Source organism: Haliotis rufescens, unplaced genomic scaffold (assembly GCF_023055435.1).
Source record: "Haliotis rufescens isolate VD_foot unplaced genomic scaffold, xgHalRufe1.0.p SCAF_17, whole genome shotgun sequence".
NCBI classification, from domain to species: Eukaryota; Metazoa; Mollusca; class Gastropoda; order Lepetellida; family Haliotidae; genus Haliotis; species Haliotis rufescens.
Window position 1 is genome coordinate 15,098,755 of NW_025963857.1, and position 23,804 is coordinate 15,122,558.

At 42.1% G+C, this 23,804-nt stretch overlaps 1 protein-coding gene across 1 annotated transcript in view; it reads left to right on the top strand.

Moving 5' to 3' along the window:
- The window catches only part of LOC124140880 (Y+L amino acid transporter 2-like), a 71,671-nt gene that overhangs the window by 15,001 nt on the left and 32,866 nt on the right, over window positions 1–23,804 (top strand). The window contains exons 3-4 of the mRNA XM_046508696.2: window positions 2,048–2,147; window positions 21,427–21,471. Of these exons, the coding sequence (XP_046364652.2) occupies window positions 2,048–2,147; window positions 21,427–21,471 (145 nt within the window). The remainder of the gene's footprint in view (window positions 1–2,047; window positions 2,148–21,426; window positions 21,472–23,804) is intronic.

A 23,804-nucleotide genomic window follows, 5' to 3' on the forward strand; every position in this document is an offset into this window, starting at 1 on the left:
CCAACAGGGAGACGAGCATAGGTTGTTGGGAACAATAATGTTACCCTGAATCCCAACAGGGAGACGAGCATAGGTTGTTGGGAACAATAATGTTATCCTGAATCCCCATAAGGAGACAAGCATAGGTTGTTGGGAACAATGATGTTACCCTGAATCCCAACAGGGAGACGAGCATAGGTTGTTGGGAACAATAATGTTACCCTGAATCCCAACAGGGAGACGAGCATAGGTTGTTGGGAACAATAATGTTATCCTGAATCCCCATAAGGAGACAAGCATAGGTTGTTGGGAACAATGATGTTACCCTGAATCCCAACAGGGAGACGAGCATAGGTTGTTGGGAACAATAATGTTACCCTGAATCCCAACAGGGAGACGAGCATAGGTTGTTGGGAACAATAATGTTATCCTGAATCCCCATAAGGAGACAAGCATAGGTTGTTGGGAACAATGATGTTACCCTGAATCCCCATAGGGAGACGAGCAGAGGTTGTTGGGAACCAATAATGTTACCCTGAATCCCCATAGGGAGACAAGCATAGGTTGTTGGGAACAATGATGTTACCCTGAATCCCCACAGGGAGACGAGCATAGGTTGTTGGGAACAATGATGTTACCCTGAATCCCCACAGGGAGACGAGCATAGGTTGTTGGGAACAATGATGTTACCCTGAATCCCCACAGGGAGACAAGCATAGGTTGTTGGGAACCAATAATGTTACCCTGAATCCCCACAGGGAGACGAGCATAGGTTGTTGGGAACAAGGATGTTACCCTGAATCCCCATAGGGAGACGAGCATAGGTTGTTGGGAACAAGGATGTTACCCTGAATCCCCATAGGGAGACGAGCATAGGTTGTTGGGAACAAGGATGTTACCCTGAATCCCCATAGGGAGACGAGCATAGGTTGTTGGGAACAAGGATGTTACCCTGAATCCCCATAGGGAGACGAGCATAGGTTGTTGGGAACAAGGATGTTACCCTGAATCCCCATAGGGAGACGAGCATAGGTTGTTGGGAACAAGGATGTTACCCTGAATCCCCATAGGGAGACGAGCATAGGTTGTTGGGAACAAGGATGTTACCCTGAATCCCCATAGGGAGACGAGCATAGGTTGTTGGGAACAAGGATGTTACCCTGAATCCCCATAGGGAGACGAGCATAGGTTGTTGGGAACCAATAATGTTACCCTGAATCTCCACAGGGAGACGAGCATAGGTTGTTGGGAACAATGATGTTACCCTGAATCCCCATAGGGAGACGAGCATAGGTTGTTGGGAACAAGGATGTTACCCTGAATCCCCACAGGGAGACAAGCATAGGTTGTTGGGAACAATGATGTTACCCTGAATCCCCACAGGGAGACGAGCATAGGTTGTTGGGAACAATAATGTTACCCTGAATCCCCATAGGGAGACGAGCATAGGTTGTTGGGAACAATGATGTTACCCTGAATCCCCATAGGGAGACAAGCATAGGTTGTTGGGAACAATGATGTTACCCTGAATCCCCACAGGGAGACAAGCATAGGTTGTTGGGAACAATAATGTTATCCTGAATCCCCATAGGGAGAGGAGCAGAGGTTGTTGGGAACAATAATGTTACCCTGAATCCCCATAGGGAGACAGGCATAGGTTGTTGGGAACAATGATGTTACCCTGAATCCCCATAGGGAGACAAGCATAGGTTGTTGGGAACAATAATGTTACCCTGAATCCCCATAGGGAGAGGAGCAGAGGTTGTTGGGAACAATAATGTTACCCTGAATCCCCATAGGGAGAAGAGCAGAGGTTGTTGGGAACAATAATGTTACCCTGAATCCCCATAGGGAGACGAGCATAGGTTGTTGGGAACAATGATGTTACCCTGAATCCCCATAGGGAGACAGGCATAGGTTGTTGGGAACCAATACTGTTACTCCAAATCCCGAAAGGGAGACGAGCATAGGTTGTTGGGAACCAATACTGTTACCATGGTTACTCCCCAAAGGTCCCATCTTCATCTCCAGCATGCTGTTTGTTTCATTCCCCATTTTATCTTTTCAGGGTCAACTGAGAGTTTTCAAGAGCCATTTTCCGGCTCCACAACGGATCCCAGCCGTTTTGCCTTGGCATTCTACTCAGGGTTATTTTCCTACTCAGGATGGTGAGTAAATGTCACCAAGGGTCAACGCAGGGCCACAAACATACGCCTGATTTATGGCGGAAATTACAACAATTGACTCCTGCATTCCACACCCCATATAGGTCACATAGTCAGTTGTTGTACCTTGACTCCTGTTTGCTTGTACTAGTGTGAGAATATTATGTCAAGCCCTGTAGGAGAAAATACAGTTGAAGGGGGAGACATTTGGGGAGGGCAGGGATGGAATAATCTTTAAGGATGTTCTCAGGGAACTTTGATCCTGGCATCTGAAAGGGGGAGCAAACTTGTGAATAATCTGTCCTTATTGTCAGGCCACTTGTGGTTTTGGGTCAGATCCTATATTGGATATTTTAGTGATTTGCCTGAGCATGCTAAAGCACTCATGCACAATTTTTTATCACGTATGCAAAATTACACCATACAGTTTGGCAACCATTCTGTATACTGAAGTTGATGCTGTTCTGTATACAGCAATACAGAACTGTTGACAATTTGGTTGGTGTTGGCAAATCAACAGAGAGATCATCTTCTGGCATACGGTGCAAATTTACATTTACATTTGCACCTGCTCCAGACATGATTCAAATTTGCTCCTGGTGTAAATATACACACGAGTAAACGCGTTCACAAGAAAAGTATACTCACGTATGTATATTTTACACAGGTATGCATATATTTACACATACGTATGGAGGTGCATGTGAAGGGGGTGTTAAGTAATTTTCATGTGAATGCATAGTAAATTCGCATATACATGCATGTATAGTTACACATGCAAAATTACTTACGTGAGTAAATGTTGTGCATGGTTTTTTTGTTTGTTTGTTTGTTTAACGTCACACCTAGCAATATTCCAGCTATACGATTGTGGTTTGTAAATAATCATGAGCATGGATCCACACAATTGGGATAGGATAACATGCATTAACCAAGTCAGCAAGCCTGACCACCCGATCCCGTTAGTCGCCTCTTATGACAAGCATAGTCCCTTTTTACGGCAAGCATGGGTTGCTGAAGACCTAATCTACCCCGGATCTTCGCAGGTCTGTTGTGCATGTAAATGAGCTATAAGTTTGGCCCCGGTTGGGTCTACAGCAAATCAGAGGTCCATGCCAGTTGCCCTTTGTAGGAAAATTGGGAGAATTGTTCAAAATGGGATTTTTTTTATAAATTCTGTATTGGGACATTTTTAACGGAAATTGGGAATTTTTACTGGTATTTGCTGCAGACTTGGGGCCAAATATTGGCCTCCAACCAGATAAATACCTTCAAATGTTTACGAGGAGCATTCAATAAGTTTTGCAACTTCAATATGAAACCAAGTCGCAGAATATCTTTTGCACTTTTATTTTTCAATATTTTCTCCATTCACCTCAGTTCACTTATTCCATTTGTCCTTCAAGCTTTTAATATGACTTTTATAGAAATCCGCAGATTGGCCCTCGAACCATGCCTCAGTGGCAGCCTTTATGTCCTCGTCATCCTGGGAGCGTATTCATGATATTGGAAGTTTGATTTTTTAATGGAAGTTATAGTAATAATAACTGATGTTTGTGTTTAGCAAAGATGACTTGTATTTAACTGGTAACAGGAACAAATGAGAGTTACTTAGCTTTGTGTTGAATGTAATTTTGAAATACCTCATACTTTAAGAAAATATTTAAAAATATTTATACTCGAAAGGTTGCACGGGAATCACACACGCATGAATACAGTGTTAGCGTTGGTCGTCTCAACGTGCGTGATTCCCGTGCACCCTTTCGAGTTGAGTTGATTGGTTCAACTGTGTCATATGGCCCTGTGACGCAGGGGTAGCATTATGCAGATGGCTGTTTCAATGAATGCTCGTTCTACCCGTGACGAACAGGTCTGGTTGTTGATGAAATATAGTGATAGCTAAATAGACCGATTTTTAATTCATGCACCATTGTCTTTAAATGTAATATGTAGTTATGTATGACTGTTTAATAATCTCATACCAACTTTGACTGGAGTAGGTCCAATAGTTTTTCAGAGATTGTAGTTAACGTCTGTACCTTAAATTACCTTCCAGACTATAGACCTACCAAACAAGATGGCATTACAATTATATTTGTAATGGATAATGATGGTTACTTTTAAATAGTGAGTTTTTCCCCACGTTTTGCAATATTCCAGCAGTATGACGCAGGGTACACCAGGGGACATTGTACCCATCTGGCAGATTGATGCCAGGTGATAGAATGCTTTTACTGCCAGCCATCCCACCACCATATGTTAGAGTGAGTGATTGAAGGTGTAGTTATATAATCTGTCCGGGTAATCCAGAAATTCGGCTTCATGATGCACAGCTTTGCAGTTATCTTTCTAGGAGTTCAAACTTAGTGTCCTTGGCAGGCATGATCCATGTTCTGATGCCAAGGTCAAGGTCCCCTTGTAATCAATGCCATGTGTGAAATTAGAACATTGTTTCTGTGTAATAGGGGTTATCATAAACTCTTAACCCCCCCCCCCCCCCCCCCACGAAGTGCCAGGTTACAATTGGTCTTCAGCAACCCATGCTTGTCTCTCCCCCATGAAGACTCGGGTTAGAATTGGTCTTCAGCAACCCATGCTTGTCTCTCCCCCATGAAGACCCGGGTTAGAATTGGTCTTCAGCAACCCATGCTTGTCTCTCCCCCATGAAGACTCGGGTTAGAATTGGTCTTCAGCAACCCATGCTTGTCCCCCATGAAGACTTGGGTTAGAATTGGTCTTCAGCAACCCATGCTTGTCCCCCGTGAAGATTTGGGTTAGAATTGGTCTTCAGCAACCCATGCTTGTCTCTCCCCCATGAAGACTCGGGTTAGAATTGGTCTTCAGCAACCCATGCTTGTCCCCCATGAAGACTTGGGTTAGAATTGGTCTTCAGCAACCCATGCTTGTCCCCCGTGAAGATTTGGGTTAGAATTGGTCTTCAGCAACCCATGCTTGTCTCTCCCCCATGAAGACTCGGGTTAGAATTGGTCTTCAGCAACCCATGCTTGTCCCCCGTGAAGATTTTAGTTAGATTTGGTCTTCAGCAACCCATGCTTGTCTCTCCCCCATGAAGATTTGGGTTAGAATAGGTCTTCAGCAACCCATGCTTGTCCCCCGTGAAGATTTGAGTTAGAATTGGTCTTCAGCAACCCATGCTTGTTTCTCCCCATGAAGACCCGGGTTAGAATAGGTCTTCAGCAACCCATGCTTGTCTCTCCCCATGAAGACCCGGGTTAGAATAGGTCTTCAGCAACCCATGCTTGTCCCCCGTGAAGATTTGAGTTAGAATTGGTCTTCAGCAATCCATGCTTGTCCCCCGTGAAGATTTGGGTTAGAATTGGTCTTCAGCAACCCATGCTTGTCTCTCCCCCATGAAGACTTGGGTAAGAATTGGTCTTCAGCAACCCATGCTTGTCCCCCGTGAAGATTTGAGTTAGAATTGGTCTTCAGCAACCCATGCTTGTCCCCCATGAAGATTTGGGTTAGAATTGGTCTTCAGCAACCCATGCTTGTCTCTCCCCCATGAAGACTCGGGTTAGAATTGGTCTTCAGCAACCCATGCTTGTCTCTCCCCCATGAAGACCCGGGTTAGAATTGGTCTTCAGCAACCCATGCTTGTCTCTCCCCCATGAAGACTCGGGTTAGAATTGGTCTTCAGCAACCCATGCTTGTCCCCCGTGAAGATTTGAGTTAGAATTGGTCTTCAGCAACCCATGCTTGTCTCTCCCCCATGAAGATTTGGGTTAGAATAGGTCTTCAGCAACCCATGCTTGTCCCCCGTGAAGATTTGGGTTAGAATTGGTCTTCAGCAACCCATGCTTGTTTCTCCCCATGAAGACCCAGGTTAGAATAGGTCTTCAGCAACCCATGCTTGTCTCTCCCCATGAAGACCCGGGTTAGAATAGGTCTTCAGCAACCCATGCTTGTCTCTCCCCATGAAGACCCAGGTTAGAATAGGTCTTCAGCAACCCATGCTTGTTTCTCCCCATGAAGACCCAGGTTAGAATAGGTCTTCAGCAACCCATGCTTGTCGTAAGAGGCGACTATCCGAATCGGGTGGTCAGACTCACTGACTTGGTTGATGTACGTCAAATCGCAAATTGTGTAGATAGATGCTCATGCTATCAATCAGTGGATTGTCTGGTCAAGGTTTGATTAAATGCAGACAGACATCATATAGCTGGAATATTGCTGAGTGTGTTTTTAACAACAAACAAAACATACATCAACTCCTAAATGTATCTGTACATATAGTGATCGCTCGCTATTGCGCTCTTCGATAAAGCGCTACTTCGGTTACTATGCGCGGTAACGCATGGCTCCCAAAATTTATGTACACTTTTAATACTGAGAGTTGTTGTTCATTGTTCATTTGCACATAACGCTTCTCATTGCAAAATCAACCGTTTATCGCTGAATGGAGTTCTAATAATTTGAAAACATCCGCGGCAAGTCCCGGAAATATGATTGTTCTACTAGTTATCTGTTCACACTATACATCCTTTGATCTTAGAAGCGCATGCGTGCAATAAAAGAGAATTTTCATATTCTTAATTAGTGGGATCCAATTTGAGGCGACACTGTCAACTCACATGTAGTTGCTGTCACAACACGACGGTCATTCCTTTTGATTTGGATCAAGTAACCATATCAAACCAATTAATCTGGCTTGATAACGTTACTGTATATAAAGTGAATTTATCAGATCAAGGGCATTCCAATTTCAACATCCAAGAAGTAGCAGTGCTTTACAAATTATTTTAAATGAGCTAACTAATTGAATGAATTCAATCGATCTGACAATACAGTGTTTTGACAATTTACAACGTACAAACCATACATTTTTTTATCTTATCTGTTGAATGTTGTTGTTCGTTGTATGAATGTGTATCTTATGCTATATAAATGTATATATTTCTGTATGAATGTGTATCTAATTCTTCATAAATGAATTTGTATGAATGCGCACATGTAATAAATTCTAGTGCTGGTCAAAACTCTCGTTTTCCGTATTTTAAGCAACATGACTAATCAATGCCACTGAACCACTCTGTACTTGAATTGTAATTGGCTCTTCACTCATAGCGTCTGTTACTACCATTAACGATTGATATTCTCATGTAAGTAGACTACTTTCACATTGAATGTGACAGTAAGGGCTTGTAAATAATAACAAACGGCGAAAATACAATGGATATATATTTATTTTTACACTATGAACCGTAAACAACTCATATCATTGCAATGTGCAAGCCAAGGCGAAGATCGTGAGATTGGCCGAGCATGCTCCCCTACGACTCCGCCTTGGTTAAACGGCTCATCGTCTATAACGCCCACCAATTATTTGGACCCCATTGGTAGCGCTGTAGCGAGGGACCACTGTAATACATTTGAGTCTGTACATAATATATTCGAGTCAGTAGACTGAGAACCCGTGAAGACCCGGGGTAGAATAGGTCTTCAGCAACCCATGCGGTCGTCTGAGGTGCCGCGATTCGCTGTGCAGATTTGCGTCCCTTGGGCATGCCAGAAACCTATGATTGTGGGTTAGAATCTTGGTTGGCCCAGATTATGTTTCTAGGTTTGTCAAACCCCATACCCGTGCTCATGGATTTCACCGAAGTGGTAAATGTCTGAGACCTGCATCACGTCGGGCTTTCCTCCCACATTAAGCTGACATGCCGCGATATAACTGTAATACTGTTAAAAGCGGCGTTAAACCCCACTCACTCAGCAACCCATGCTTGCTGTAAAAGGTGACTATGCTTGTCATAAGAGGCGACTAACGGGATCGGATGGTCAGGCTTGCTGATTTAGTTGATGGATGTTGTCGTATCCCAATTGCGTAGATTGATGCTCATGATGTTAATCCCTTGATTGTCTAGTCCAGACTCGATTATTTACTGACTGCCGTCATATAGCTGGAATATTGCTGAGTGTGGCGTTAAACAATAAACAAACAAACAACCAAGGGACTGAGTAAGTGGGTTTTAAAAGACTTCACTGCAAGTTCCTATGACAACTGTCCGCTTCCGTGGTCTAGTGGTAGAGCGTCGGCCTGGAGAGCGGAAGGTCCGGGGTTCGATCCCCGGCCGCGTCATACCAAAAGACGTTAAAAGATGGTACTTGTTGTTACCCTGTCTGGCGCTTGGCATTATGGGGCTAAAACAAGGACTGGTCGGCTCGGAGTCAGTATACTTTTTTTGACTGGGGTATTCATGTTTAACTGCGACATGGTATCTCAGTGTGCTAGCACTATAAATCGGCATTAGTACGGACTAGTACAAGCAGCCACACACACGTGCATGCATGTTGCTATATACGGTAAGTGCAATAATCTTGGACGCGACATTAAACCCAATTTCACCTCATCGTCTAGGACAGCTAAATGACCCATACTTTATCGCCCTTTTTGAAGTGACAAAAGAAAAAAGCTGTTCACTGTTTCACTGAATGTTGAAAGCAGTTGACCCAATTTGTCGACAAATGACTTGTCAGACTACAATACAATCGGTTTAATCAAGGCCAGCAGGTGCTTGGCGATACAGATGCATTTTACTGGTCCCCAGTTTTAGGCATTGTTGTTATTTTTCAGTACTTTTCAGTGGCAAACCACTAATCAATGCACCAATACAATATGCCTAATGTATTCAGTCATTCAACAGGCGACACATGTTTTAAGACAGATGTGCTTTTAATGGGCTTAGGGTATTTGCATCCACTTTAATCAGCAAACCGGAAGTGAGTGAGTTTATATAACGCCACTTTGAGAAGTATGTCCGTTGTATCATGTGTCAGTGTTCCTGTTTACTAGTAATTACCAGTTTTGGTTTAGGCCTGGACCGGTAATTCTTATGACTGCCAGTCCCTGTGGACCGGCAAATAAGGTATCTTGTAAATCTTTGTTGTTGAACAAAACATCGTCGATAGTGAAAAAAGTATATTTTTCAAACAAAGTCAGCTTGTCTGTTTTCATCAGGGTTTCCCGTTGTGTATTTTCAGTGAAAGGAAATAATATTTCGCTTTGCTTCGAGGTTAAATATCTATTTGTAGTGACTTAGTCTTGAATCAAAGTGAAATATTCAGAAAAAAAGGAGAAAAATGTGATTGAACTTTATGGGAATGACGTGTAGATCTAAATAAGCTTCTTCAGAAATGATGCCACTGAATTTGTCAGCCATGAAAGTACACTGCATTTAAATTGATGTTGAAAGAATTAAAACCAGGTAATTTTCATACGAGTTTCATTTGTTCAAAGTTGGGACTGACAAATATTGGGTGGGACTGGTAATTTCAAAAGCCATAGAAAAACTGTGTGTCAACTTGATATGGTTGGAAAGCCTGAAGCAATGGACTGAGACGTTTATCACTTTAGTAAAACCCACGAGCACGGGCATAGTACTAACAAACCTAGAAACATAATCAGGCCGAATCTGGAATTCAAACCCACAATCGTGGCACCTTTTATCCCGTTTACATGCACCTCTATACATATGTGTGTATATGTGCATACGTGTGTAGAAATACATACCTGAGTATACTTGTCATGTGAACACGTTTACTCATTTGTGTTTATTTACACCAGGAGCAGATTTGCATCATGTCTGGAGCAGGTGCAAATGTAAATGTCAATTTGCGCTGTGTGTATATGTTGCAATGTGAACGTTTATGTAAACGTAAGAGGATGATCTAATTAATATCTGATTGCCAACACCAAACAAATTGTCAACAGTTGGCAACTTATATGCGTATATACAGAGTTGAGCGGATGGTGTTTTCTTTTGGTTTCAAGGAGTCAAAACTTTGTGTACAAATTAAATCAAACACATGTTGCTTCACGTGAACATTTTCGATGAAGCAACTCTCTTCTCATTCATCTTTGATTGGAAAACGTGTTTTGTGTTGAAAGTTGTGAACAGACTGACGAATATGTGTGCCTTACACAATTTACATACTTTATTTACACACCAAAGATGCTTTTCATGTGAACGCGTAGTAAATTTACATATACATGTATGCATGTATGTATAGTTACACATGTGTAAAATTAATTACTTACGTTAGTAAATGTTGTGCATGTGAATGGGGTATAAGAAGAAGAAGAAAATGACTTGGCAAAAAATTGTTTTTAACGCCTGTCGCTGATTGAGGTAAAAAATAGGCGAAATTGATTGTTCACAAAATTTTATCACAGCTTCTTTGAGAGGCATTTAAGAGTTAAGTAAGGATAATATATATTGTGATGGCCATCACGAAGAATATATAAATATTAATGTGTCTTTATTATAAAATATGTAAGTTATAACAGCTTGTAAAAATTAGAAATATTTCCTAAATATTTCCCTGTTGTATTTTTGATGGTTATATGACAGTGCACGAATTATATCATAATTATCCTGTAAACTGTAATTAGTTTTGCAGGTATATATCAGTATACTTTTGCCAACCTCGTTTTCACGTAATTCAATGTTTTGAATCCCGTTTTGGTAAGAAATCTATCAGAGGATCATAGCATGCTTTTATAGAGCTTCATGGCACACCGTTATCTCGTAAAAATAATCATATGTCCATGCCATCATGTTACGCATATTGTTTAGGATGTGCCAGTACCTCATAAGCATCGATGTCAACAACGTGCCTGTCAAAACGATCTTGTTTACTTGTTTCAAGAGTTTTGCATTGACCGTAACTTTTGAAGAATTCATCGTTCTAAGCACACAGTTACGCAAATTAACCATCAGATACAGATTAATCATACCTTTGTTCTTCAACAAACAGATCACAATCACTTGGCAGCTTGATATTTATCCATATTTGTGTGAATTTGTGATCAGGGCTGAGCTACGTGTTTCGCCGACGCCCGCCATTTTAACTTTGTGACAGCTAGCCTAGGTCGCGATGAAGTTACTGAATTTGGCTAATGCTTAGCATTTGCATTATAAAGTTTGTTTAATCTAATGAACTATGTCCAGAGGAACCCAGAATCGTATTTGATGATATGTCAAGACGTGTATTAAAGTTACTGTTAATTCTGACATCAGGAACTATGTAATCTTCGCTGATGTATTCATGCGCAGTATTTAGCGTCACTATTTATGAACATGTTTCTCATAAATATGACATCCAGTGCTTCTGTCAAAGCATACCAGTGGCCAATTTGTGTTATTAAACGTCTTATGCATCAGATAAATTCCAATTGCCTCCTGACATTTGTAATCTTCCTCTTTGAATTGTCCATCGTAATTCCCAGTCGATGTTGCTTGTTGTTATTACGTCCTCTCGGCAGGCAGCAAGGACGTAGCTTCGATGTAGCAGGACGTAATTGTTTATCTTGTGATATTGGAAGGCAATTAGTGAATCAATTAGACAGAATTCATTGATTGGTATAAATACTCATTTTTATACCAAATTACCTCCTGAGATGGTTTGCCTTCCTCTTTATTTCAGTGATTTTACATTGTGAAAGTAGATCCCTCAAAGGAATAAGGACGTAAAGAGACGTAATTTCTCGTAATTTGATTGGTCAATAACAGACATGTGACCATTTTCTCACACCTATAAATACGATGAGATCCATTCTGGGTCATTCTGACTTTGGCAGTCTAAAGGTCAGTTTCAATCAAAGGGCAGATAATTCAGCCCAAAAGTTCCCCTTGTCCTTATGTAATCATTTCTATAAATAGACTGCATTTTTGAACACAAACACAAATTGCTATCTGAGTAACTGTAAAGTCATCCATATATATATATTAATAGCAGTAAACTACCATTATAGTTACAGGCAATAATTATTTTGCCCTGACACTGGTCCTTACAAATAAACCTTAAAGCTCAGAGGGATCTACTTATTTGGAAGCATTGTGTTGTCCATATAAGGCATTTTTATACCCACATGAATAAAAACTAATTATTCATTGGAAAGAAGTGTTTTGACTCTCAGTTACATCCAGACTTCGAGGTTTATCAGAAGTTCGGGTCCGGGCCGCTACAAACTGGTGTCAGAAGTGGGATGTTTATATTTTTAAACATCCTTGATACGAACCAAGGGACTTACAGTTAGGACCAGTGACAAGATGGCTACAGTTTCATCTCCAGACGCAGAAGTTTCTTTTGACAAGTGTCATCAAACCACAGCAGAAGAAGGACAAGGGGACATATCTTTTGAAGAGGAGACAATTGATGAACTGTATGAAGAGGCTGAATCACTTGATGAAGAGCCAAGCAGATCCAATGGCGAGGTCAGAGTACACCATAGAGATGATGCAACACCTAGGAGACCAATGGTCATACCTAGAAGAAGAGTACCCTTCACAATCAGGCCAGATTTCTATGATGGGACAACAGACTGGGAGGAGTACCTGTCACACTTCAAGAATTGTGCAGAACTCGGTGACTGGCCTATGGACCAGCAACTCTTAGTTCTTGCTGCCAGCCTGAAGGGGGTTGCTAGGACATTCTACATGGGACTGGCCCCACACGAGAAGAGGTCACTGCACATGCTAGTTAGGAACCTGAACCACCGATTTGGGAGTGAGAGACAACAGAGCTTATGGCTTTCAAGGCTAGAAGTCAGACAGAGACAGAATGCGGAGTCAGTTGCTGCTTTGGCCGATGACCTAAGACAGATGACCCAAAGGGCATACATTGACTTAGACAGCAGGGCACAGGAAGCTATTGCCCTTAATCAGCTATACAAGACAGTCTCACCAGAGCTTAAATTTCATTGCATTGACAGAGGATGCAGGACTCTTTCAGGAGCGGTGGAGGTGATTGAAAGGTTCGAGGCATTGGTTGGTGACCATCGAGATAAGAAGAGACAAGTCAGGGCAGTAGGGAACAGAAACGAAGGAGGGCTTGCTCCCTTGGAACTTGAGAGCGCACCCAAGCCGAATGAAGATCTTCAGGGTGAAGTGCTGCACAAGATCATGGGAAGGTTAGAGAAGCTTGAAAAGGGCAACAACTTCAGATATGAGAAAAGAAATGATCGACCTCAAAGTCAGAGAACTTGTTTCATCTGCAAATCAAGGGAACATTTTATGAAAGACTGCCCGATATACAAAAGGTGCCAGGAACAGATGTCCACCTTTCATGCTGGATCTGCGGGGACGCAGGGAAAAGCCATCCTGTCGACTCAGTAGGCCATGGGGAGACAGGGAATTCAAGGCCTGAAGATGCTGCTATCCGAGTTGGATTGACTGGGAACTCTAAGGGGGGTTTGGATAATGGATTCTACATTCAGGGTGTCATATATGGTGTAGAAGCAAACGTCCTTGTTGACAGTGGGTCAACCATGACAATATTATCAAAGAGGATATTTGACCAGATCAAGTTGGAAGATGCTCCTTTTCTCCAGCAAGGGACCATTAAAGTCGCAGGAGTGGATGGAACAGGTTTAAAGATTGAAGGGCATGCTGACATGGACATTATTCTTGATGGACAAAAATACACACATCCTATCTTTGTGTGTGATGTAATTCCGGATGCAATCCTGGGTCAAGATTTCCTCTTGAAGCATGTGAGTGCCATCGACTACAAACGTCTAAAGCTCAATTCAGGGGATTCTTCCTTAAGTTGTTGGATTTCATCCGAAGCTGAAATGAGTTGTCGTGTTGAAGTGAGTGAGACCACAGTTATTCCACCTCATTCAGGAGCCTGGATAACGATGAAGATACCCAGGGCAAATAAACTTGCTCCAGCTGGTATTATAGCAGGGAAAAGGGATCTTCCGCCTGGAGTCCATGTACCAGAGTGCGTAGTAGATACATCTGAAGAGGTCCAGAAAATCAATGTCTTTAACTTCAGTCCTGATGAAGTCACACTCCACTGTAACATGGTTGTGGGAGTAGCAGAGTCACTGTACATGCAGCTGGAAGAACAAGACAGATGTGCCTCAGTCCATTGCAACGTCAATGCTGATATTTCAAGCTTACAATGTAAACCTCTTCCTGACCACCTCAAGGACCTTTGGCAAAGAAGCTCCCAGCATCTCTCTATGGATGAGAGTGAAGATTTTGCAGTTCTTCTTGCAAGATACCAACAAGTCTTTGCAACTTCATCGGCCGACCTTGGCAGAACTTCAAAGGTGCAACATCGCATTAACACTGGAACAGCCTGTCCCATTAGACAACCTCCAAGACGGCAACCTTTCGGAAAAAGGGAAATTGAAAAAGAAGAGATCCAGAAGATGCTTAAAAGGGGAGTAATTGAACCTTCAACCAGTGCCTGGGCATCCCCTGTGGTCCTAGTACGAAAGAAAGATGGATCTATGCGCTTTTGCGCAGATTATCGCCGTCTGAATGATGTCACATTAAAGGATGCTTACCCTCTACCAAGAACTGATGATTGCCTTGATGCCTTGGCGAATTCAAAATGGTTCAGCACAATGGACTTAAACTCAGGGTTCTGGCAGATAGGTTTGGTGGACGAAGACAAGGAGAAAACAGCATTCACGACTGGACTCGGACTCTATCACTTTACAGTGATGCCATTCGGTCTCGCGAATGCACCATCAACTTTTGAAAGACTAATGGAAGAAGTGCTCCGGGGACTGCAATGGGAGGAATGTCTACTTTTCATAGATGACATTATAGTTGGAGCAATAGAAGTGCCACAAGCTTTGCAAAGGTTGGAACATGTCTTTGAAAGACTACTAGGGGCTGGTCTGAAGCTGAAACCATCAAAGTGCATCTTCTTCCAGAAACGAGTGAGGTTTCTAGGTCACATTGTGTCCGAGAAAGGCATTGAAACAGATCCAGAAAAGACATCTGCTGTGCAGAACTGGCCAGTGCCAAAAACAGCCAAGCAGATGAGGAGTTTCCTTGGATTATGTTCCTATTACAGGAAGTTTGTAGAGAAGTTTGCCGAAATAGCCAAGCCGTTATACCAGCTGGTAGAAAAGAGGGTAACATTTTCCTGGACAGAAGAGTGCTCGAATGCTTTCCAACACCTCAAGGAAGCACTGACTTCAGCACCAATTTTGTCGTACCCTATACCTGGAACCAAATTTATTTTGGACACGGATGCAAGTGACAAAGCAACAGGAGCTGTACTTTCTCAGGAGCAAGATGGTGCAGAGAGGGTCATTGCTTACATGAGCAAGTCCCTGAACTGTCATGAAAGAAAGTATTGTGTCACTCGTAAGGAACTTCTTGCTGTGGTGAATGCTCTTAAGCACTTTCATTCCTACTTATATGGACAGGAGGTTTTACTCAGAACAGATAATGCAGCTGTCAGCTGGATGCGCAGCCTGAAGAAGCCAACAGGACAGGTTGCCAGGTGGCTTGAAGAACTCGGAACTTACAACCTCATGGTCATCCATAGGCAGGGCAGAAAACATCTAAATGCTGACGCTCTGTCACGAAACCCTTGTAAAGCATGTCTCAGACAGGAAGTAGAGCAGGAGCTGGGAGACTCGTCAGATGAAGAGGGAAATCAGATGGTCTCAGAGGGCAGCAGCCCACAAGCAGATATCTTCACAGAATTCAACCGAGCAGTTACTAGGAGCCATATGAACCAACCAAGTGAGCCATTGGTTTCTCTTGAAGGCTGGACACTCCCGGAAATCAGGCAGAAGCAGTTGGCTGATGCAAACGTGGGGATTTTGCTTGCTGCCAAAGAAGAAGGAAAAAAGCCAGAGTGGAAGGAAATCTCTCATATGACATCCACTATCAAGACTCTCTGGAGACACTGGGATCGGCTGAATGTTTACTCAGGAGTGCTTTATCGCTTATGGATGGAAGATGATGAATCCCGACAGCAGATGATTGTTCCTCAGAGCCTGAAAAATGACGTTTTGAAGTACTATCATGACATTCCATCCAGTGCACACTTGGGCAGAGAGAAGACTCTGGAGAAAGTCAAGTTCTCTTTCTACTGGCCAGGTCTCAAGGGTGAGGTGGAGAATTACTGTCAAACCTGTGACCATTGCACAGCAAAGAAACAACCTAAGGGACCCCTTAAGGCCCCTCTAGGGGAATACACAGTTGGAGAGCCTATGGAGCGAGTTGCTATGGACATCTTAGGACCTCTCCCGCTGACAAAGTCAGGACATCGCTTCATCCTTGTTATAAGTGATTGTTTCACTAAGTGGACTGAAGCTGTTGCTATCCCTAACCAGGAAGCTGTCACAGTCGCTAAAGCTTTTGTGGATGTGTTCATCAGTAGGTTTGGCGTGCCTATGCAGATACACACTGACCAAGGCTCTACATTCGAGTCAAAGCTTTTCAAAGACATCTGCGACTTCTTACAGATCCACAAGACCAGGACAACTAGCTACAGGCCACAATCAAATGGAGCTGTGGAAAGGTTCAACAAAACCCTTGCACAGATGCTCACAATGTATTGTGAGAGGGATCAGAAGCGGTGGGACGAGTACTTGCCTCAAGTAATGATGGCCTACAGAGCTTCAATGCATTCCAGTACTGGGCGCACACCCAACAAAATGGTCTTCGGAAAGGAGATAGTTCTGCCCATGCAAGCAGTCATTGGGAGGCCAGAAGAGCTTCGGGATCAGGCTGATGTTGAAACATATCTCTTAACATTGGAAGATAGGCTGAAACGAGCTCACGAAGCTGGCAGGAGATCCCTGAAACAGACAGCAGAATATCGGAAGAAGAATTATGATCTCAAGGCCAAGGGAAGATGTCTTAAAGAGGGACAAGCTGCATGGCTCCACAACCCTGTACGGAAACGTGGGGTCTGTCAGAAGCTCACTTCAAGTTGGAAAGGACCCTATCTCATTGAGAAAAGGATAGATGATGTCACCTACCTTGTGAGAAGGTCCCTTAAGCAACCTTCTAAGGTGTTTCATGTGGATCGGCTGCTACTCTACAGAGGGAAGAACCTTCCCTCATGGATCAAAAGATGTCAGCAGTCAACTTCAAGGAACTAGAAGATTAGGCCTTGAGAACCTGTCTTAACAATATCTTAAAGAAAAGTTGAACTTCAGAAGTTTGTGTTTATTGTTAACAATGTTGGAGTTTTATTACGATGTAAATAGTTGGATGGGATAATCTATGTCCCGAAGAAGGATCTTGAGCTTCAGTGCTGAAGCTATTGCTTGCATGGGTTGCTCTGGTAAATCTTAGGGAGCTGTACAAGGACTTGAAGCTTTGTTGGGTGGAACCTCAACTTGTGTCATACAGCGCCAGATATCTGCAAACAGAAAGAACATGTTGATGGAAGTGCTGCAGCAAACGATGATGGATCCGTCATGTAACGCAGTAAGACTAGGCCTGATCACCCTGGAACCTGCTGACTTGATGTTGTTTACATTCTTTCTGTGGCATTTGATCTGGGCATCGTGTGAGAACGGAGTACACAGAACCGATGGAGGTGACCCGTGTAAAGATAGAAGCTATGATTGTCCTGTGAGGCTAAGATATTTATCAGAGATCCATGCAAACCAGTGTCAGGGTTGTAGAGTATTGACCTTAAGTCATAATCAATAGTACAATTACACATGATGGCATTTAAGTTGGAATAATATGCTGCATTGTTGGATGTTTAGGCAAGTCTAAAAGAAAACATTTGTGTTACAGAATACACATAATCGTTGAAGATGGCTCACAAGTATGTCTGTGGACTCGGAGCATGTAAATATTCTTTTGCAACGAAGAAAGAATTGAAAAATCATTTGGCAGCAGCACCACATCGTAAACTCAAGGTAGCCTGTATCCTATGTCCTTCATTCCAGTCCTTTGCAAGAGTGTCAGAGTGGAAGAGGCACTGTGATGCGAAGCACAAGCTACAGCTGCAGGAACTTGATGCAGACTTTACGTCAGAAAGCAACGCCACATGGTTTTCACTTAATCCAGAATCTTATGTAAGGGCGGTACCAGCTCCAGGTTGGAATGCGGCACTTTCAGCAAAGACAAGGGAAATGGTCCTTCTTTGGGTATCAACACAGGGCAGCATGCCAAGAACAGAGGAAGAATGGGAGGAGGGATGGCAGACGATTAAAACGGTTACAAAGACCCTACCAGTGGAGGTGCAGGAGGTAGAAGATGATGATGCTCTGTCTATATTTACAGATGGAATCATAAGTCTTGAACCGGAAGTTAACACACCACCAGAATACGACCCTTCAGAAAGCAAGTGTGGCGCCTCGACTGAACTAGAGATTAAGGACATCCTCCTCCACAGGAATGGTGCTACTGTCCTGTTCTATACGCCTGGGGGTGGGTTTGTGTACGAGGCGGGCATTTCGGAAGAAGCCATGCAGAGTCCAAAGTCCTTCGACAACCTCACAAGGCGGATGAGGACTCTTGGCAGGGCCGAACCCAACTCCAGGCCAAGTGGATCGGGCCAGAAAATGGAGGGACCACAACTGGAAACAAGGAAAGCCACCTTCGCATCACTCCTGGGGATAGAGAGGAACATGATCAACTCCGTTACACACTGGACATCCCCTTTTTCATCAAGGGAACCTTCCCCCAGGCCCAAGAAAAGATCGAATAACTCCAACATGTCTCCCCATAAGGATTCCGCATCAAAGATCCCAAGAAGAGAGGAACAGAAAAGATACCATCAAAGGCCCAGCTCTCCCCCAAGGCCAAGGGAAGTGGACACCATGAGGGATGCCAAGAAGATCTTGACAACAGGTTGCATGCCACTGCTTCCCCCAGCCAGAAGGGACTGGACACACCATCAGATCCGGCTCTCTGCTGGTGCAAGGAGCATCACCTGGCCTCCTAGGAGCTGGGAGACCCTCAGTGCAGATGAGAGACTCCTCCAGTGGGAATTTGCTGCCATGACCCTGGAGGAGGGCCTCCAAGGACGAGTCCCTCGGATTGAAAGGAGCTACTTGCATGACAGATGGAATATGCTTGCCCTCCCTGGTACCCTACTGCATACAGAGGACCACTCACCATCAAGGAAGGCCCGTCTTTACGATTACCGGACCTTGGTTGACATCTCCTTGGGCAAGATCAACGGCCAGACTGCCAGGGCCATAATCCTCATGCATCAAGCCGCCCAACGCCATAGGAATACGGAAACAGACAGGATCATCAACTCTATCGATGCAGCAAGGATCGGTCTTCGCCTTGAAGCGGATTAGCAGATCAGGGGACCTGATCTTTGAAGAGGGGGATGATGTGATGGCCATCACGAAGAATATATAAATATTAATGTGTCTTTATTATAAAATATGTAAGTTATAACAGCTTGTAAAAATTAGAAATATTTCCTAAATATTTCCCTGTTGTATTTTTGATGGTTATATGACAGTGCACGAATTATATCATAATTATCCTGTAAACTGTAATTAGTTTTGCAGGTATATATCAGTATACTTTTGCCAACCTCGTTTTCACGTAATTCAATGTTTTGAATCCCGTTTTGGTAAGAAATCTATCAGAGGATCATAGCATGCTTTTATAGAGCTTCATGGCACACCGTTATCTCGTAAAAATAATCATATGTCCATGCCATCATGTTACGCATATTGTTTAGGATGTGCCAGTACCTCATAAGCATCGATGTCAACAACGTGCCTGTCAAAACGATCTTGTTTACTTGTTTCAAGAGTTTTGCATTGACCGTAACTTTTGAAGAATTCATCGTTCTAAGCACACAGTTACGCAAATTAACCATCAGATACAGATTAATCATACCTTTGTTCTTCAACAAACAGATCACAATCACTTGGCAGCTTGATATTTATCCATATTTGTGTGAATTTGTGATCAGGGCTGAGCTACGTGTTTCGCCGACGCCCGCCATTTTAACTTTGTGACAGCTAGCCTAGGTCGCGATGAAGTTACTGAATTTGGCTAATGCTTAGCATTTGCATTATAAAGTTTGTTTAATCTAATGAACTATGTCCAGAGGAACCCAGAATCGTATTTGATGATATGTCAAGACGTGTATTAAAGTTACTGTTAATTCTGACATCAGGAACTATGTAATCTTCGCTGATGTATTCATGCGCAGTATTTAGCGTCACTATTTATGAACATGTTTCTCATAAATATGACATCCAGTGCTTCTGTCAAAGCATACCAGTGGCCAATTTGTGTTATTAAACGTCTTATGCATCAGATAAATTCCAATTGCCTCCTGACATTTGTAATCTTCCTCTTTGAATTGTCCATCGTAATTCCCAGTCGATGTTGCTTGTTGTTATTACGTCCTCTCGGCAGGCAGCAAGGACGTAGCTTCGATGTAGCAGGACGTAATTGTTTATCTTGTGATATTGGAAGGCAATTAGTGAATCAATTAGACAGAATTCATTGATTGGTATAAATACTCATTTTTATACCAAATTACCTCCTGAGATGGTTTGCCTTCCTCTTTATTTCAGTGATTTTACATTGTGAAAGTAGATCCCTCAAAGGAATAAGGACGTAAAGAGACGTAATTTCTCGTAATTTGATTGGTCAATAACAGACATGTGACCATTTTCTCACACCTATAAATACGATGAGATCCATTCTGGGTCATTCTGACTTTGGCAGTCTAAAGGTCAGTTTCAATCAAAGGGCAGATAATTCAGCCCAAAAGTTCCCCTTGTCCTTATGTAATCATTTCTATAAATAGACTGCATTTTTGAACACAAACACAAATTGCTATCTGAGTAACTGTAAAGTCATCCATATATATATATTAATAGCAGTAAACTACCATTATAGTTACAGGCAATAATTATTTTGCCCTGACACTGGTCCTTACAAATAAACCTTAAAGCTCAGAGGGATCTACTTATTTGGAAGCATTGTGTTGTCCATATAAGGCATTTTTATACCCACATGAATAAAAACTAATTATTCATTGGAAAGAAGTGTTTTGACTCTCAGTTACATCCAGACTTCGAGGTTTATCAGAAGTTCGGGTCCGGGCCGCTACAATATGGATAAACAACTTGTTTATTACAATTAGGAGTGATGTTTCGGTGTAGGTTCTAACACTTGCTTGACAACAGTGTTAGGAGCGACATGTCGGCGTAGGCTCAAACACCGTTGTCATAACCTACACCGAAATGTTGCTCCTAATTGTAATAAGGAAGTTTTCAATCCGTATATCTTGTCCTAACTTTTATCACAGCTGTTCGTAAGAAATGATGTATTATAAGTATAAAAATATTTTTTCAAGCAAATAACCCAATAAATTATCTTTTGGTATTGTTTTGCGGGTTGGCGGGTAATTTGAGATTGCCAGAACCAAATGAATGGATTCAGGAATTAGTGTAGGTCTACCTGGAGCTACAGAGGGTGTTGTACTTGTTTGACATGATTGTCACTGATTCACATGATTCACTGATTGTTTCCATGTTTATTTTCAGGAGTTATTTGAACTTCGTCACTGAAGAACTCAAAGATCCATACAGGTAAGCAATTATTTCATAGTAAATAATAATATTGGGTATTCCAGAAACAAGTGCATGCTTGAAGCGCAAACACCATTATTACCTTGGTCTTGGATCTGTGTGCACTCAATTTTCATTCTCAGCTCCCTGGGGAGAATACAAATCAAGCTGTCTATGACGTGCCTGAACGTTAACAGTTACATTACCACCTCAACTAACTTGGAACCTTTTCACTGCTGGGTTAAGTGAGACATGTTTTGAAAAAAGAATCTTTCTGAAGGAGGCACCACAAAACCTGTGTTTTAGTGCGGGGCAGGGCCAAAGCCAGTCATCCAATATATTTATTTTGTGGTATTTCATCACAGACACAGAGGTCTAGTCCTGCACCATGACCGTGGAATATATTTATTTTATGAAAAAAATAATAATCTAGAAACGCATACAAAAGCAAGTCTAGTCAGCTCTAGCTAGCTCTATATTCAACATATGAAATTAGCATAGGGAATTTTTTTTTATCTTTCGAGTCAAGAAGGATATTGTGTAATATAAGATTTCAGAGACTAAATGTTCGTCTAACAGTGGTCTCGTCTCAACATCTTTCTTCCCAAGTGAGTGAGTTAAATTTTAACTCACTCACTTGGGAAGATAAATGTCATTCATTTGTACAGATTGTGTTTTGTTTTGTTTGTTTGTTGTTTGGTGCCACACTCAGCAATATTCCAGCTATATGAAAATAATCAAAATAAAATAGTCTACAAATAATCTAGTCTAGGCACTGAATGGGTAGTGTGATCAGTCTCTGCATCTTGGTTGATGGGTTGTCATCGTACCATAGATCTGTTGATCGTTGCAATATCAATCACTGAATTGTCTGGTCCAGACCTGGTTATATATAGGCCACTGTCTCATAGCAACGCACAACATTAAACAACAAACATACATCCCCAAAAATCACACAAACTATTTATATCCCCATGAAAAGGGTTTTTGGACGCTGACAAAACATTCGTAATCACATGAACAACTGTAAAACATCTCATTCACTTTTAAAAGACAGTTTTCCCTAAAAAAAAAAGCCATCATCAGAGTATTTACAATGTCTGTGTGATGCTACATCCCTAGTTATAGTTGGTTGGTTTGTTGTTTAACGCTGCACTCAGCAATATTCCAGCTATATGACGGCAGTCTGTAAATAATCGAGTCTGGACCAGACAATCCAGTGATTGACATCATGAGCATCGATCCACGCAATTGGGATCGATGACATGCATCAACCAAGTCAGAGAGCCTGACCACCCGATCCCGTTAATCGCCTTTCATGACAAGCATAGTCACCTTTTACGGCAAGCATGGGTTGCTGAAGACCTATTCTACCCCGGAATCTCCCTAGTTATAGTGCAAGCAATCGCGATAAACATGGACGTCGGAAAACGTATGACGGTACTAATCTTTACATCTCCATCCATGTTAGGGGCCAGGGTTGAGAGTGGATGTGTCGTACCTATTCATATGTCATGCACTACTGTCTCTGAAACCACTGGACGAGGCTGCAACTAGGCTTGCATATACCTGGTATTGATTTCAGATTAGTTCGCCATATGTGCTGAAACTGCATACAGATGTTTGTCATCTTTACAGGAGAAGTTATAAATGTTCTCTGTGGAGACATTTAAAAACCAATTAATGGCTATTAACATGATTAAGGGTGTGTGATTTTATCGGTATATCGGTAAATTGAGGTTCGTTCTTTCCACGATACGTATCACAATAATATGTTTTAATGCCTGGTATGTCGGGTGATTTCAAATAGTGATTTTATCATGTGTTTAATGTTATAAACTTGACAAATACATGTACAGTAAACTACGGTTATAACGAACACGCTTATAACAAACTAACGGATATAACGAACTAACTTTTTAGTCCCGACTATATGCTGTAGTTATGCTGTATATATGCTTATAACGAATTACGGTTATAACAAACTAAAATTAGTAGTCCCTTTGAGTTCGTTATAACCGTAGTTTACTATACCTTCACTATGTTGCCGTAATTCCAAAATGCAAGTCTGCATTCTGGAGTTCTTCTAAGGCAGTGGTATATGACCAAGTCATCACTGTCCCAGAGCGTATTTATTGAATGAATAAACATTATGCTGCTCCAGCATCTTGTTTTGTTCCATTTATGAACTTCAATTTCTGCCCATTGATGTTTCAAATTGCTGCTGAATTCAAAATTTTGAATAATACAATATTTTGTGATTGCAATACGTCCTTGTGCTTTGTAAAATATTGGGATACACTTTAAACATCAATTACCCATCCCTAACGGCTATTAATCGGACATCTTTTTTC